This window comes from Aspergillus campestris (assembly GCF_002847485.1).
Source record: "Aspergillus campestris IBT 28561 chromosome Unknown P168scaffold_3, whole genome shotgun sequence".
NCBI lineage: Eukaryota > Fungi > Ascomycota > Eurotiomycetes > Eurotiales > Aspergillaceae > Aspergillus > Aspergillus campestris.
Window position 1 is genome coordinate 1,884,899 of NW_020194338.1, and position 13,758 is coordinate 1,898,656.

General features: G+C 49.5%; 4 protein-coding genes across 4 annotated transcripts; 2 read left to right on the forward strand and 2 right to left on the reverse strand.

The window, feature by feature from the left end:
- Positions 1–839: 839 nt before the first annotated feature.
- On the reverse strand, positions 840–1,284 carry P168DRAFT_316787 (serine palmitoyltransferase small subunit family protein; the record flags this gene model as incomplete). The annotated part of the gene is made up of 2 exons (XM_024840050.1): positions 840–1,084; positions 1,170–1,284. 2 exons carry the CDS (start codon positions 1,282–1,284, stop codon positions 840–842), a joined length of 360 nt encoding a protein of 119 aa, XP_024695404.1.
- A 901-nt stretch (positions 1,285–2,185) lies between these two features.
- P168DRAFT_316788 (peptide chain release factor family protein) lies at positions 2,186–2,814 on the forward strand (the record flags this gene model as incomplete). The annotated part of the gene is made up of 2 exons (XM_024840051.1): positions 2,186–2,350; positions 2,488–2,814. The coding sequence occupies 2 exons, from the start codon at positions 2,186–2,188 to the stop codon at positions 2,812–2,814; spliced, it is 492 nt and encodes a 163-aa protein (XP_024695405.1).
- Positions 2,815–2,929: 115 nt separating this feature from the next.
- Positions 2,930–6,569, reverse strand: P168DRAFT_265529 (putative chromosome segregation protein Cse1). Its single transcript, XM_024834919.1, has 8 exons — positions 6,354–6,569; positions 5,967–6,277; positions 5,741–5,911; positions 4,298–5,622; positions 4,149–4,231; positions 3,789–4,092; positions 3,552–3,731; positions 2,930–3,490 (listed from the first exon to the last, which is right to left on the reverse strand). The coding sequence occupies exons 1-8, from the start codon at positions 6,421–6,423 to the stop codon at positions 3,046–3,048; spliced, it is 2,889 nt and encodes a 962-aa protein (XP_024695406.1). The 5' UTR covers positions 6,424–6,569; the 3' UTR covers positions 2,930–3,045.
- Positions 6,570–6,782: 213 nt separating this feature from the next.
- P168DRAFT_119180 (putative GTPase activating protein (Tsc2)) lies at positions 6,783–12,378 on the forward strand. The gene is made up of 3 exons (XM_024832608.1): positions 6,783–6,814; positions 6,868–7,019; positions 7,138–12,378. The coding sequence occupies exon 3, from the start codon at positions 7,186–7,188 to the stop codon at positions 11,917–11,919; it is 4,734 nt and encodes a 1,577-aa protein (XP_024695407.1). The 5' UTR covers positions 6,783–6,814; positions 6,868–7,019; positions 7,138–7,185; the 3' UTR covers positions 11,920–12,378.
- Positions 12,379–13,758: the final 1,380 nt, after the last annotated feature.

The window sequence follows — 13,758 nt, forward strand, 5'->3', positions numbered from 1 at the left end:
GATGTCTTCGAGGGTATCAATGTTGGTGGTTCATCTGGAAGGGTCGACGCCATCAAATGAAAAGAAAGAAGAAACAAAAAAAAAAGAAAGGATAAAAGATCAAGATGCTTGATGTTCTGCCGGATTCAGAATTGTTCAGCGTCGGTGGAGTTCTACATGTTGGAGTTTTGTGTCATGTTCCTGTATGATTAACATGTGTATAACATCTTTCTCTTCTCAATTGGAACCTGGGTGATTTGACTCGTAATGGCGTGTTATAGCTTTGCATGATCGATAGCGTGCAGATCCGCCTTGCAATCGTCTTTTTGCCTTTCTCAATCCCTGCCTAACTACAATCTACCACCGGTTACATTGATCTACCCAAGACAGATATCCTATTAATCAAAAACTTCAAAGGTCAATCCTTCGTTTCGAATTTCAATGCAACGTGAGGTTATTCTATCAGGGTAACGACTCTAATTGCTCAATGCAGGAAATGAAACGAGACAGACCAAAGACAGAAACATAACTCCCAGGATGCGCCAGCCAGCTCACAACAACCCACTCAACTCCACGCAGAGAACACTTCACAGCGCTCTTATGTACCAACGGGGCCTGGAACAGAAACACCCTGCCGAAACAGAAACACCCATGCCGAGATGCGACCGTGACCAGTCGAGATGGGGCTCGGGTGTGGACGGAAACGGACGGGTGGCGAAGATTAAGAATGGTAAGAATAATTACAATAATGATAAATATAACAACGAAAAGAAGGCCCCGAAGGTATCATCACAGCGAGGAACAACGAAAGCCAGACGAGCGATTCCACAGATGGACCCCGCCCATCATGGATGGGAGATTCATAATTCTGCAATCGTGTTGGTCACCGTGGCCGCGGCGTTTTTGGCCGTCTCGTACATGACCTCCAGGCTCTGGGTGCCACTGTCGCGGAAGACGGAGCTGATCGATGGAAGACTGCCGGAGATGAAGGGACGCTCGCCGGCCCAGTAGTAGTAGAGATGACCGTAGATGACTCGGAGGTGGTCGGGGAGGTAGGCATAGAGGGAAGCGAAGATCATCGAGAGGAGGGAGAGGAGGAGTGTGTCTAGACGGCCATGATGATTAGTTTCTGCAATATAGATATAGATATAGATATAATTGTTAATTCCGCCACCATGGAGGAGACATACTAAAGATGACTTTCTCGGTCGGGGTAAGCATGTAAACAGCGAATGTGACTTCGTATTGATAATGCTTCAAGCGAAGCCAACGCACGAAAGACGTAATCATCCAGAGGAGAGTCATGATGGGTGTTCCGAGTGCGACACTGGCGAGGTTCGACAACGATGGAGAAAGGAGGTGGTGGAATTGGAGATGAAGGCGAAGGCGAAGGCAAATTTAGGACCCCTGAAGCGACCAAACCTTCTTGATCGAGCGATTCAATGGGACGGGCAATTATTAAAACCAGTAATACTTTGAGAAATCGTTTCCACTCGAGATTGAAAAGGGAGGGAGAAGTCAAAGATAGAGAGAAGGAAGAAAGAGCAGGTGAGATCGACGGATGAACAAGAACAAGAAAACGAGTCCGTCTAGCCTGCGGGGAGAAAGCTGCCGGAGCGGTAAAACCAAGTCTTCAACAACCCACCATTTATCTTCGGTCCAAGAATAATGGCTATTCTTATCCACGGATCATAACAGCATTGGTTTGGGTTATTCCAGCGCGATCGTCTCGATTTGCGCGTTTCAAATTTGCTGGGACTCTCCCTGGTGGGAGGCATAACTTATCCAGCTTTACCCACTGTCCCAGCCTTCATTGGATCAATTCATTCCTGGCAGATCCACCGAACGGGACTTTGAATTCGACGCCAAGCTCTGATTGCAGGATTACTGGTATTCTCGTTCGCATTCGATCGCGGACGGAATCCCGATCAATCGTATCTTGACAGCAACGTCCGTGTACACTCGTTACGACGCCGAGTTTCGATTTCCAGGCAGAGGTCTCAAAGACGGACTCGAGACAATCATGTCAGAACATGGAGGCTAAACAAAGAATGGACATTGTTTCAACCTGATGTGATTGAATCAATCATTCATAGAAGCGGAGTTCACGGGCGGACAAGAACCACATCCAGCCTACTACCTGGGTATATCCAACCACCTGAACGACCTTCCAAAATTAGCCAACACTTCAGCCTCATCATGAACCATGCTGCGACGTCCCCTATCCTCTCTATTACCCCGGGGCATTAGCAAATTCTTCTCTGTGTCTGCCCCTCTCGCCAATAAACCCTTACCCCCGCGTCTCAAGCTCCCCGATGCCGACCTGACAGTCTCCTACCTCAAGGGCAGCGGGCCCGGAGGTCAGAAAATCGTACGTCTCATCTCTCAATTACAATCTCAATTATTTTCATCGAGACTTATCATGATTCATATTCTCTCCTCCTCAAACCCACACCCAAACCCCAATCACAAAGCACAATAAAAGTTAACCAGACCATCTCCCCTCAGAACAAAACCAACTCCGCCGTCCAAATAAGCCACAAACCCACCGGCATAGTCGTAAAAAGCCAAGCCACGCGCTCCCAATCCCAAAACGAGAAGATCGCGCGCCAACTCCTCGCCGAGCGCGTCGAGCACCTCCAGAAAGGCGACCAGAGCCGCACCTCCATCAAGGCCGATCGCGCTCGCAAGAAGAAGGCGAGTAAGGTGAAGAAGAGTCGGCGGAAGTATCGCGATTTGGAGGGGGGTGAGCTGGGGGCTAGTGGGGGTAGAGATGGGGAGGATGGGGGTGGAAATCAGGGAGGTGTGGTGGGTGCGGAGGAGGGGAAGGTATGATTCTTACCATTCTCTAGGTATGGAAGTCAAGAGACCTGTTATGGTTATTGACTGCAGAGGGGGTAAGGTCCTGGAGAGATCCTAGGGCTACGTTCGAATATCCACAAATATAATTGTAACTGTAATATTCATCAAAACGTAAATGTGCTACTTATCCCCGGTCCTTTTAGTATGCCGACCAAATGCAAAAGACCGCCTTTCCGACACAAACTATTCCGGTGACCATCCCGCTTACGACATATAGCTGCTGAGCACGGCCTTGGCCTCGTCGCTGAGGCGCTCCTGGGCGAAGCCCGCAATCCGTCCGTTCGATTTCTTGTTGGCCTCCTTCAGGTAGTTTCCAACCCACGCCTTGAGGTCCGCGCCCGTCTCCGGCCAAGGGTCGCGGGGCTGCGCGCGCACGGTGTTCAATGGGGTGAAACCGACGCCAAAGGCCATGTCCTCGACGTCGTGCTCGGCGATGAGATCGTCCTTGCTGGCCGGGAGCGGGGGAAGCTCGAGAATCTTCAGGAGCGCTTCGCAGGTGAATGCCCATCCCTTCTTGTACCGGGTGGCGAAAGCTTCCGAATTCGCCAGCGTCTTGGTGAAGGACAAGACGGCCGTCTTACGGTCCAGGGGCCGGGCGAGCTTCTGGGAGTCGGGGAGAATGATGCTCAGGTAAATGGGAGTGAACAAGCTGGGTCCGGTTAGCACGTTTGCTGCTAGAGATCTAAGAAAGCTGGGTTAGAGGTACGTACCCCTCCTGCACTTGGTCGACAACCTTGATGACGAAGTCGGCGCTGTATCCCTTCTGATCGTGTGCCGACAGGAAATGGAAGAACCGAACAAATCGAAGGCTGAGGTTTTCCGTCTTGGAATTTTGCAGGCGAGTCAGGATCACTTGCATAATGTCCTTGAAATACGGTTCCAGAACAGTCCTAGAGGAGTCAGCACACAAAATGACATACAATCTGAGTATACACATTTCCACTTACGGTGGGAAGTTCGCCACGACAGACTCCAAGAGGTCAAAGCCGTATCCTTCATTGGCCTTGGTGGAAAGCAGCTTTTGGAAAATGCCCAGAATGAGGACGATTTGCTGGTTCTCAACGATAAACTGGGATCCACGGTGAACGATCGACGACAGGAGTCGCACGAGCGCGGGGATATTGCCCTTGGATTCCCACATCACAGGCATCAGGATCGGGGCAACCAGGTTCTGGTAATAGTCAGGCAGGGTCCCCGAGGGGTTAGCCTCGAGCAGAGCAGCGAAAAGCTGGAAGATGTAAGGCATGAACTCTAAGGCTGTATTAGTGTCTGTTGGTGGAAACGGGCGTGGATTGCAAATCTCTTACCTTGAACATCGCCCTGGAGGACTCCAGCGAACGGGGTATAGAAAGCTTGTTCAAGCTTCTCGGGGTTTGCGGGAGCAGCGAATCTAGAGCGGTCAGCGAAATGTATGACTTCTTGGGTCAACCGGAGCTGGGAGAAGGCATTGACGCACCTGATGAAGGCCCCCACAGCCTCAAAGTGGAAGTAGTAGAACCTTGGGTTGCTGGGGTTGGTGCTGATCACTTGGGTGATGTTGATCAAATGCTGCAGGACGAGGTCCGTGTGGGGAACGACGCCGTCCTTGATGACGATCAAGACCCGCATGGCACACCTCATCAAGAACTCGTTCTCTTGCACCTTCTCGGGTGCAGGATTTTGTTCGATCAAGGCGAAGATATGCTGGAGGAGATCCTTCGCGAGCGGAGTAATGGTGCTGGGGGCGATCACCGGCTGCCCTTGGTTGTCGCTGAGATACAGCGCTCTCTCGACGGCGATAGCAGCGTAGCTGTAGACAACATAGTTCGAGGAACCAAGGTGCCGCACGACCAAAGGAAGCACCTCCTGCCACTGCTCCTTGGTGATGATGCTTCGGAAAATATAGAGGTACTTGATAGCATCCACCTTGAGGATAGGGTTCACACCGTCCTCAGAGACCAGGTCTGCAGCAAGGTTGGTCTGCAGATATTCCGTGATGTTGACCAGAGGGTTAGTGTTAGTCACACCGTGGGCGGCGGTAGCAACACCCTTCGCTGCGATGGCCGAGTAAAGGTAAGTGGCTGTGTCTTTGGCTTTCCAGTTTGATGCTGGGTCTTTCGCATATTCGGCAAGGTAATGCTGGACGTATTTGAGGACAACTGATGTGACTGTGCCCTCGAACTTCTCGGCCAAGGTCCGCAGGAAATCCGTGGCAGCTCGTCGTCTGGTTTCGCTATCCGATCCTTCAAGATCGCGTCGAATGAACTCGATCGGTTCGTCTTCGAACAGCTCTTCATCTGATTCACGGAGGCTGACATTAGGCAAGATCACCTTCTCCACGATCTGGTGGAGAGTCTCTTCGGATTGGAAGACGCCGGAGTGTTCGGGCATGCCCGCCACTGATGTCAGGAATTGCAAAGCTTTGCTGACCAAGATGTCGTACTTGGTCTCTTGGCCGATCGTGGTCAAGAAACTCCAGGAGCTCTCGACGAATTGCCCAATGTGCGGCTTGAACTCATCCATATACTTCTGCACATAGAGCGTCAAAACCTGAAAAATCCCAGCTCGTGCAAATTCCAGTGGACCGGCCTCGGTCTCGTCATCGGTGTGTAGCAATTGGTTGTCGTAGGTAAGGTACTTGAGCAAAAAGGTGGCTATTCCGGAGATATTTTCCTCGAACATCGGCGGCAGATCGTGGCAGGACAGATCATAGAGCAACTTGATCATCAGATTGAGCTGCGTAAAGCCCTGGACAAGGTTTTCCTTGTTTGACTTGTTCTCTTCGAGATAGACGTCCAGTCCCTAACAGAGGTCAGTGTGTGAACAATAACAACGACAATAAGAATAATAGTTCAAAATGAAAATTTCCCAATAGGCAAACGACAAAGGACAAGGGGTTTTGGACGCAGTTAAGACCTACCTGCATAAGCGTTAAGAACGGATCTCCAAACTTCTCCAGAACATGGTTGATTTCCAGATACAGCTCATCGGATCGGAAAAGAGGCCTCCATCTCTTGAAGATGGAGTGCGCCACTTGTAATACGCCGATGTTGGCCGCAGGGTTTGTCGGCTGGAGTCTGGAAACAAGATCCTGGGTACGTCAGCTAAACAAGCACTAGAGCCCAGCATAAACGAGAAGCGCTTACAGCGACCAAGGTGTCCCATCTCTCCCAAAAATCACTGTCAGCAATGACACTGACAGCTTCTCCCAGCTGTGTTTGGATACCCGCAGGCACGGAGATCATCAGGCTGATCAGCTCCTGCTTGATGGTCGTAACCTCATCCAATGGAAGCTTGTAATTCCCATCCTCATCGGTCCAGTTCCGCTTGATGAAGTTCTTGAAAGCCAATGCACTAGCGAGGCGGGTGTTGTAGGGGTAGGACGCAGATGCGGTGATTTGAAGCAGTGCCAGGGAAAAGCCCGGCTTCTTTTCTTCCTGTCGAAGAGTGATTTCCGCTAGTAATCGTCAGCATTAGCATTCCTACCAAGATAAAAAAAAACACATAAAATAAAAACGAGAGGCACTACTCACCCTGTTTGTTTTGTCTAGGATCCAAACTCGCCTCAAGGAGCTGGGCAACAGCCCCAAGATTGCCCGCCATTTTGAAGTGGGGTATTGATGGGAGATGCAGCCAGAGAAGAAGAGGCTAGATAGGTAGATCAAGTCTCCTCGTGGTAATGGAGTGAAAAGAGAAGAACGCTGTCCTCTTCCGTGACGAAATCCCTTGATAGCACTTTTTGATACAACAGCCCAGTAAAAAGCCGTAGAAGCTTGATTCCTGGACGGGCAGTTTGTTTGGCCGCCGCTGGGCAATTTCCGGGCGGTGAAGGGCAGGTCCGCGGGGTGATTCTGCCTGGTCATGTGACCTGGATTAACTCCCATCCGAGCCTCCGCCAGATCATCATCATCGATCCCTCTGAGGGGAAAATGTGTCTTGGCACACTTTGATGACATTCCGAACTTGGTCTCTCTATCCACTCTCCGTGTACCAGGTTAGACTCCATCTTCATGCTCTTAGGAGGATAGTGACTCACATAAGCTGCAGATGATTGCTCTAGATTCCTTGGACTGCTATATACTGTCTAGATTGTCCATTACATAGCTATTCCGCCCAGCCGTTTCATCGAAGTGAAGCTTCCTACCCGTTGCGGTTGCCTCATGCTTGGACCTTCCTTCTTCTAATGACCTTTACCAATGGTGCGCAATGTTTTTCGTCTGACAATTCTAGCTTCTGGGAAGGTGGTGGGCCGTCATCCTGATTCCCAGAAGGTTCTTACACTTATCTATCTTGCTAATCCACTTCGGTCTATCACAGAGATAAACCCGCCGACCTAAACCCCATATAGCCCGTCCCTTAGGACGCATGTCTTCCGACGATGCACCATCACCACCCCACCTCAAACACGCAGCATCAAGTTTCGCAGACGTCTTCAAATCTCTAGGTGTCGCCCGCCCCAAATCGGTGTCTCCGGTCTCGTTTCAGGACAGCAGTGAATCTACGCTACAAACAACGGATGGGCGCAGAATTAACCGGTTGACGCTTGGACTTGAATCGATGCATCGTGGCAGCGTTGTCTCCAGCACTTCGGACGTTCCTGGTTCGCCGGACTTCGAAGCGTCACTGAGGAATTTGGAACAGCGACAGAATCTCACCCAGGCGATCGAAGAAGCCGAACATGTGTCAAAGTCGCAGCAGTGGTTTACGGCAGAGCAGTCGCTGGCCTTGTGGGAAGCTGGGTCGTACTTGATCCATGATGAGAGCTCTCCGGAAGCACGGAAGGGTGGATCGGCGTTGTTGGAGTCTATTGCGAGCCGCCAAGACCTTTCGCCAGCAGCAAGACGCATTGTCTTCGAGTCAATCTCATGCCCGTCAGAGCCTGATGTTGTGCCCGCACGGGTACAATCATTGATCTCCTTGTCAGACCATGGGCGGAAAATGGAATTCGCGCCAGTCTCCACTCTCCCAATCATTTCATCCTGTCTGCTACCCCTTTACGAACTGATATCTACCGCTCGATTAAAAGCGAGAAAGGCCAAGGTGGGCAAATCAAATGGTTTCAGCTACGAAGATGATGTCTTGGACAATCTACTCCAGTTCGCGGTCGATCTGATCACGCTGCAGCGGAAGCCTCCCGTCAGTGAGGAAGTCCAAATGTTACTCGATCAGATTTTCACCATTTGTGTCAAGACAAGCGTCGCTGCCGACATCAAAAACGCGTTGGCTGTCTTTGACGCCATTATTCTCTATGCGGATGTGCCCGATGGGAGTTTTGTTCAGTTGCTCGAGGTTTTATGCAGTATCCACGCCTCCGTCAAGACTTTGTCGGGCCCTACATCGAGAGCAGTCCGGAATTTGTCCAAGTCTAAAAGACAAGCGGAGATGGTGGACAACCTCTACTCGTTCTTGCTGGAGTCTACTGGTGAACAGAGTCGGAATCTCAATGTTCTGCGAGGGACGGTGCTTGTTCTCACGGATCTCATTCGCGCGCATGGTCAGGAGGGGATACCACAGCTTGACTTTGAGCAATTAATGGACGCTCTCCAGGTTGTTGTCAAGAAGAACGACAGTCGACTAGAAGCAGACATCCTAGATCTATGTCTCAACATCCTGGAGGGTGATTTTCTGGAGGTCGCGCTAGAGAGGAGTTGGTCAGGTTTCGTTAACGTGTTGACTTCATGTTCGGTCAGGGTTGTTGACGACCTTGAGTTGACCTCTCCGTCGATTACTAGCCCATCCCTGCCTCACCCCAGAAGCAGCGCCCCAGACGATGCGAGATCGAACATATTGGCCAACATCTCACAAATCGCATCTGCTCTAGAAGCAGTATGGGGCCGTCTCAACGAAACGCAAAGGCTCGACGCTACCCGTTTCCTCGTGGATGTATGCCAAAACATCGAGGTTTCGCAGGCCGAAATTGTGCTCAATACCGTGAGATCTGGGAAGCTTTGCTATCCTGAGTGCCCTGACTGGATATCTTACTGCCAAAAAGTCATACACTGGTTTGTTCGTTCCCGTTCAAAACCGGCCGACCTCCGAATTTCTGCCTTGGACGCCCTCAAAGAAGCCTTCACCACCGAACAGTCTTTTATCCAATTTCAAGAACAGGGCCTTCTTCATCTGATGTTCCAGTGTTTCAACGAGGAGGATGATATTCTTTTCCTGGAATCTTTGGTTTCTTTTGCCGTTGATGCTTCTATCCTGATCAAAGGCGATGCCCAGTTCAAGTGGCTGATGGGTACACTTACGTCGCGAATGATGAAGGATGTAAGCAAAGAGGCGGTTAATGAAGAGGAATCGTCAACGGCTTCCTCCCCTCAGCGCCACTCTTCCGGCCACTCATCCTCTACTGTGCTCGGTCCATCTTTTGCCAATGTCTGCTCTGTCGGTCTTGTCAGAGTTTTTCTTCGGTCATTGAATTTGTCCGCCACCAAGGCTTTGCTGGTGTTTGAATCGTTGTTGAATATCGCAGAATCTTCGGAGAGACCAGTCGACGCACGTTTATCTGTGCTCAAGTTGTTGTTCAGGTTACGGTGTGACTCTGCAGGGTCTGTTATAGTCGCGCCCATTCCCGAGAACGAATTTTTGGTGGATGTCCCCGGACGCAATATTGACAGCACTACCAAAGCACAAGTTTCGCCCGAGAACACTGCTGGGGACCACAACCCGGATGGCGAATACTTGCGTCCGTCAGGTCAGAGTCGAATTTCAACCAAAGAATCATCAAGCGCTCTTTCGTCTAAATATGCAGGGCGCAATGCAGGCATCACCCTCCGAACCTCGAAGCCGACACCCCCGATATGGACATATTCTTCTCCTCAGGTGCTTCCCGAGGAACCACCAGACGGGTCCAGCCCTTGTGTTTATGTCCATGCCGCTGCCAGCGAATCGCAAGAGTTTGAATCTGATCCGGCGCAGAAAGTCATATTGAAAGTGAACATGTGGTTGGAGACTGTCATCTCCTTGATACAACGTGAAACGAATTGGGATATATACAGCTATGTCCTGACTCATCTCCCACCACAGCTTCGCAATAAGGACTTCTTCACCAACGCAGTCCCTCAGATCAAACTCTTGCGCAGCGTCCTCTGTGACCAGGTTAAAAATGACTCTTTCCGAGAACCCCCGGCGTCGACCGGGGCCAAGAAAACCGATGTCGCTGGGCTTGTGTTTGAGTCTCTTGGCGTTTTGATTAGCTTCCACAGCTCCTTTGCCAAAAGCGAGGAAGATGAGCTCGTGCGCGCATTCATGATGGGTATCGTTGGGTCTTGGGGGGGTAGTTCACGGAAGTGTATCCATGCGCTTTCTGTCTGCTGCTATGAGACACCGATGTCTGTGACGAAGTCACTCAACGGGATCCTTGACAAGATGTCCAAGGTAATCACGATGTCCAATCTTGCGGTCCACATCCTTGAATTCTTAGCTCTGCTTGCGCGGCTACCCGATCTCTATGTCAATCTGCGTGAGGAGGAGATACGGACTGTGTTCGGGATCTGCATCCGATCTCTACAAACCTCCAGAGAGCATCGTTCCCGATCATCCGAGTCTTCTAACCGGGGTACCCAGACCTCCACGAGGGTCGGGAGCGGTGTAAGGGAAACGGCAGTGCTCGAGACGTCCGACCCATCCCTTCAAGATGGAATGTCCAGATACATGTACACCCTGACTCACCATGTCATGGTCTTTTGGTTTTTATCCTTGAAGCTACAGGATCGAGCGAAACACGTCAACTGGATCACAAGCCGACTGATTTTCAAGGATGAACATGGAAAAGAGATGGTCGAGGAACAAAGCCAGGTTTTCCTCGATTTGATGCAAAGGGTGACCTTTTCGGATCTAGGTGAAACTATCCCATATGAGACCTTTCCTCCGTCGCCAGCAGATGGTCCGGCGATGAAGAAATCATGGGCCGTGGGCATGAGTGTCATATCCGTGGAGACAGCAGGTGTGTCTGGGCTGAGTCAAATTACGAAGAGGCAAGCATCAGGGACCACATATGCCACGTATCAGCAACGTACTGCGCCTGTCCTGGCACACCAAGTTCCTTCCAACGCCGAGGCTCATTTGCACTCTGACACGCCTCGCTCCGCCGTTTTGCCTAGCCACATCTTACTTCAAATGACAATCTCGGCTTTCCCTACACCCACCTCGATGCAGCCAATTCCGCTGCCTGAGGACGACATTACCCGGCGAGCTCTTGTCTCATTCGATCGGAATGATATTGTGGACGGACACAAAATCGGCGTCTTATACGTGGGGAATGGTCAAACTGGCGAAGCTGAGATCCTCTCCAATACCAACGGCAGCCCAGACTATGAGTACTTCTTATCGGGACTCGGTACCATGGTTCCGCTGAGGGGCGCCCAGTTTAACACGCAGGGACTGCACGCCGACATGGATGGGGAGTTCACGTATGCATGGCGTGACCGAGTCACGGAGATCGTGTACCATGTGGCCACAATGATGCCGACCGACTTCGACCACGATCCGTCCTGCATCAACAAAAAGCGCCACTTGGGGAATGACTTTGTCAACATCGTCTTCAACCATTCCAATACGCCATTCAACTTTGACACGATCCCATCCCAATTCAATTTTGTCAATATTGTCATCAGTCCTGTGTGCCGCATCGCAGAGACTTCTGCGGCTCCGTCGACGCCAGAAGACACGGCATTCGAAAACCTGTCCTATCATGTACAAGTGATCAGCAAGGCTGGCTTCCCCGAGATATCGCCCGCGGCGCAGCCAAAAATCATCGCCGGGAAGAACCTGGCGGCATTCGTGCGCATTCTTGCCCTGAATGCTTCCGTCTTCTCCCTTGTGTGGAACAGCCAGGGTGGTGAGCACGTGTCGTCCTGGCGCAACCGCCTACGCGAGATCAAAAGACTACGGGAGCGGGCCCTCGGAGCGCAGTCGCAGAATCCTGACGAAGTAGACGGTGCCTACCCAACGCAGCGCCGGAACACGAAGGCAAACATCTTCTCTGAAGAAGTTCCGACGCGCAATACCCCGGCTCGATCGGACTTTGCTACCGATTGGAATGCCTCCGCAGACGCCAATATCCTTCAGAACCTTGACTTTGCCCGATGGAGCCGTTAGAAGCAAAACCGCCAACAGAAGACCAAAACGGGAAAATCACCAAGGGAAAAAACAGACAAAGCAAAAAAATAATAATAATAATAAAAGAAAAAAGAAAAGCAGAGAGCCCTCGGCACATTACCTGAAGTTTCTTATGATGATTTTTACGTGATGAGATGATGTACATTGTATTCTGTTCTGGATTTTTCTATTTTTTTTTTTATTCCCTTTTCCTTTATCCTTGTTCTTTCAACATGTGTGTCAATACCCCCAGCTCGCTTCGCTTGTGTTCAGAGAAGATAAAAAAGTTTTTGTTTCTTTATCGTTATATTTTCTGTTGTTGATTCTTTATGAGAAAGCAGACATTCATTCATTTTACTTGATATCTCGTTTGATGTGCCTTTTCTTTCCTGGTGAGAGGGGGAGGAGAATAAACAAAAAGTATCTTATTAGACAGAATCAAAGAATATACTAGATGCATGTGCAAATATGGTCATATATTGACTAGATTGTCGTTATATACCTCGATGGGTGGTATATATATCCTTCCCGGCCAGAATTAAGAAAAGAAAACCTAAGAAAGCTGGACAAGAATGCTATACATCCGAAGATACTTTATAGTCTACTATATATAAAATACACTACCCACAGCATACCAGGAGAACGAAGAGATTTTGACTACCTAGGTACTTACTTACCCACCTACCTAGTACTAACTAATATCATGGGTATACATACCCCCAGTACTCAGTGACAGTCGGCCACTACCTAGTACCTGCCTGGGTATGTATATATATACAACAGCAGACAATGTCTACATTGTTTATGTATATCATTCGGGCGCAACTATCCGTGGAAATACCTTGTTCTTTCATTCTATCCTTTACTTTCTCTTCTTTCTTATCGTCTTGTTCTAAAGGTAATTTCTATTATCCGTAGAATATTGAACTGTCAAATAATATACGGAGTAGGAACTAGCGATCAACTTATCTAAGAATAAACCATTAATATAAATTAATTTAAAATCCGTTAGTTGATTACCTTGATTAACTTGATTGACATGACGTGTTAATTAACGACGAGTGGGTACGGGACTACTGGTGCTAACTAACCAACTAACTAGCTAGCTTGTTTGTATATTAATATCTAGGTTCGGATGGTTCTCGCTTTTACTCTTGCTCTTACTTCTTAGGATGGTGAGTTTACCTGACTAAATCGTTAGGTGGATTTATGGATGGATGATAGTTGTAAGGTACCCAGGGTATACACGAGTGGTTAGTTTTGTGAAATGAACTCGACGTGGTGGTTCGCTGGGCCAGTCGATCCTCGACAAGTGGGAGGTGGGGGTGTGTGTTGTTCACTACGTAGAGGGGTACATACTGTATCTTATCCCGTAGAGCTGAAGACAGTCTCAGCATAGGGTTTACGAATATATTTCAGAAAGATTGAAGAGTAGGAAACTCATGCGTAGGAGCTCGTATCCAGGAGACAGCCTCCAAGGATACTCTGACTAGGTACATACATTATCCAACTGTAAGACACCCAAAGGGCAGACCAAGACTGGAAAGGTCAGGGCTATAGAATGATAGAAGTGAACAACAAGTATAAGGCAAGAATGAATCAAGCTTTCAACAGAACAGCGTGCGTGATATCTTGTCGGCCCTAGTGACGTAGCAGGGCGGCAAGGGGAAACACAAGTGGCCAAGCACAAAAAAAAAAACGAATGAAGAAAATGAACGCCTTCCAGGACAGAAAAGAGACTTGAGCTGAGAAGGAAGGCGTATGGTCCGAAGAACAGGTTGAGAACAATGATATATAGAATGAGAAAGAAAAAAAAAGGGTCAAGATGGACCCAAAACC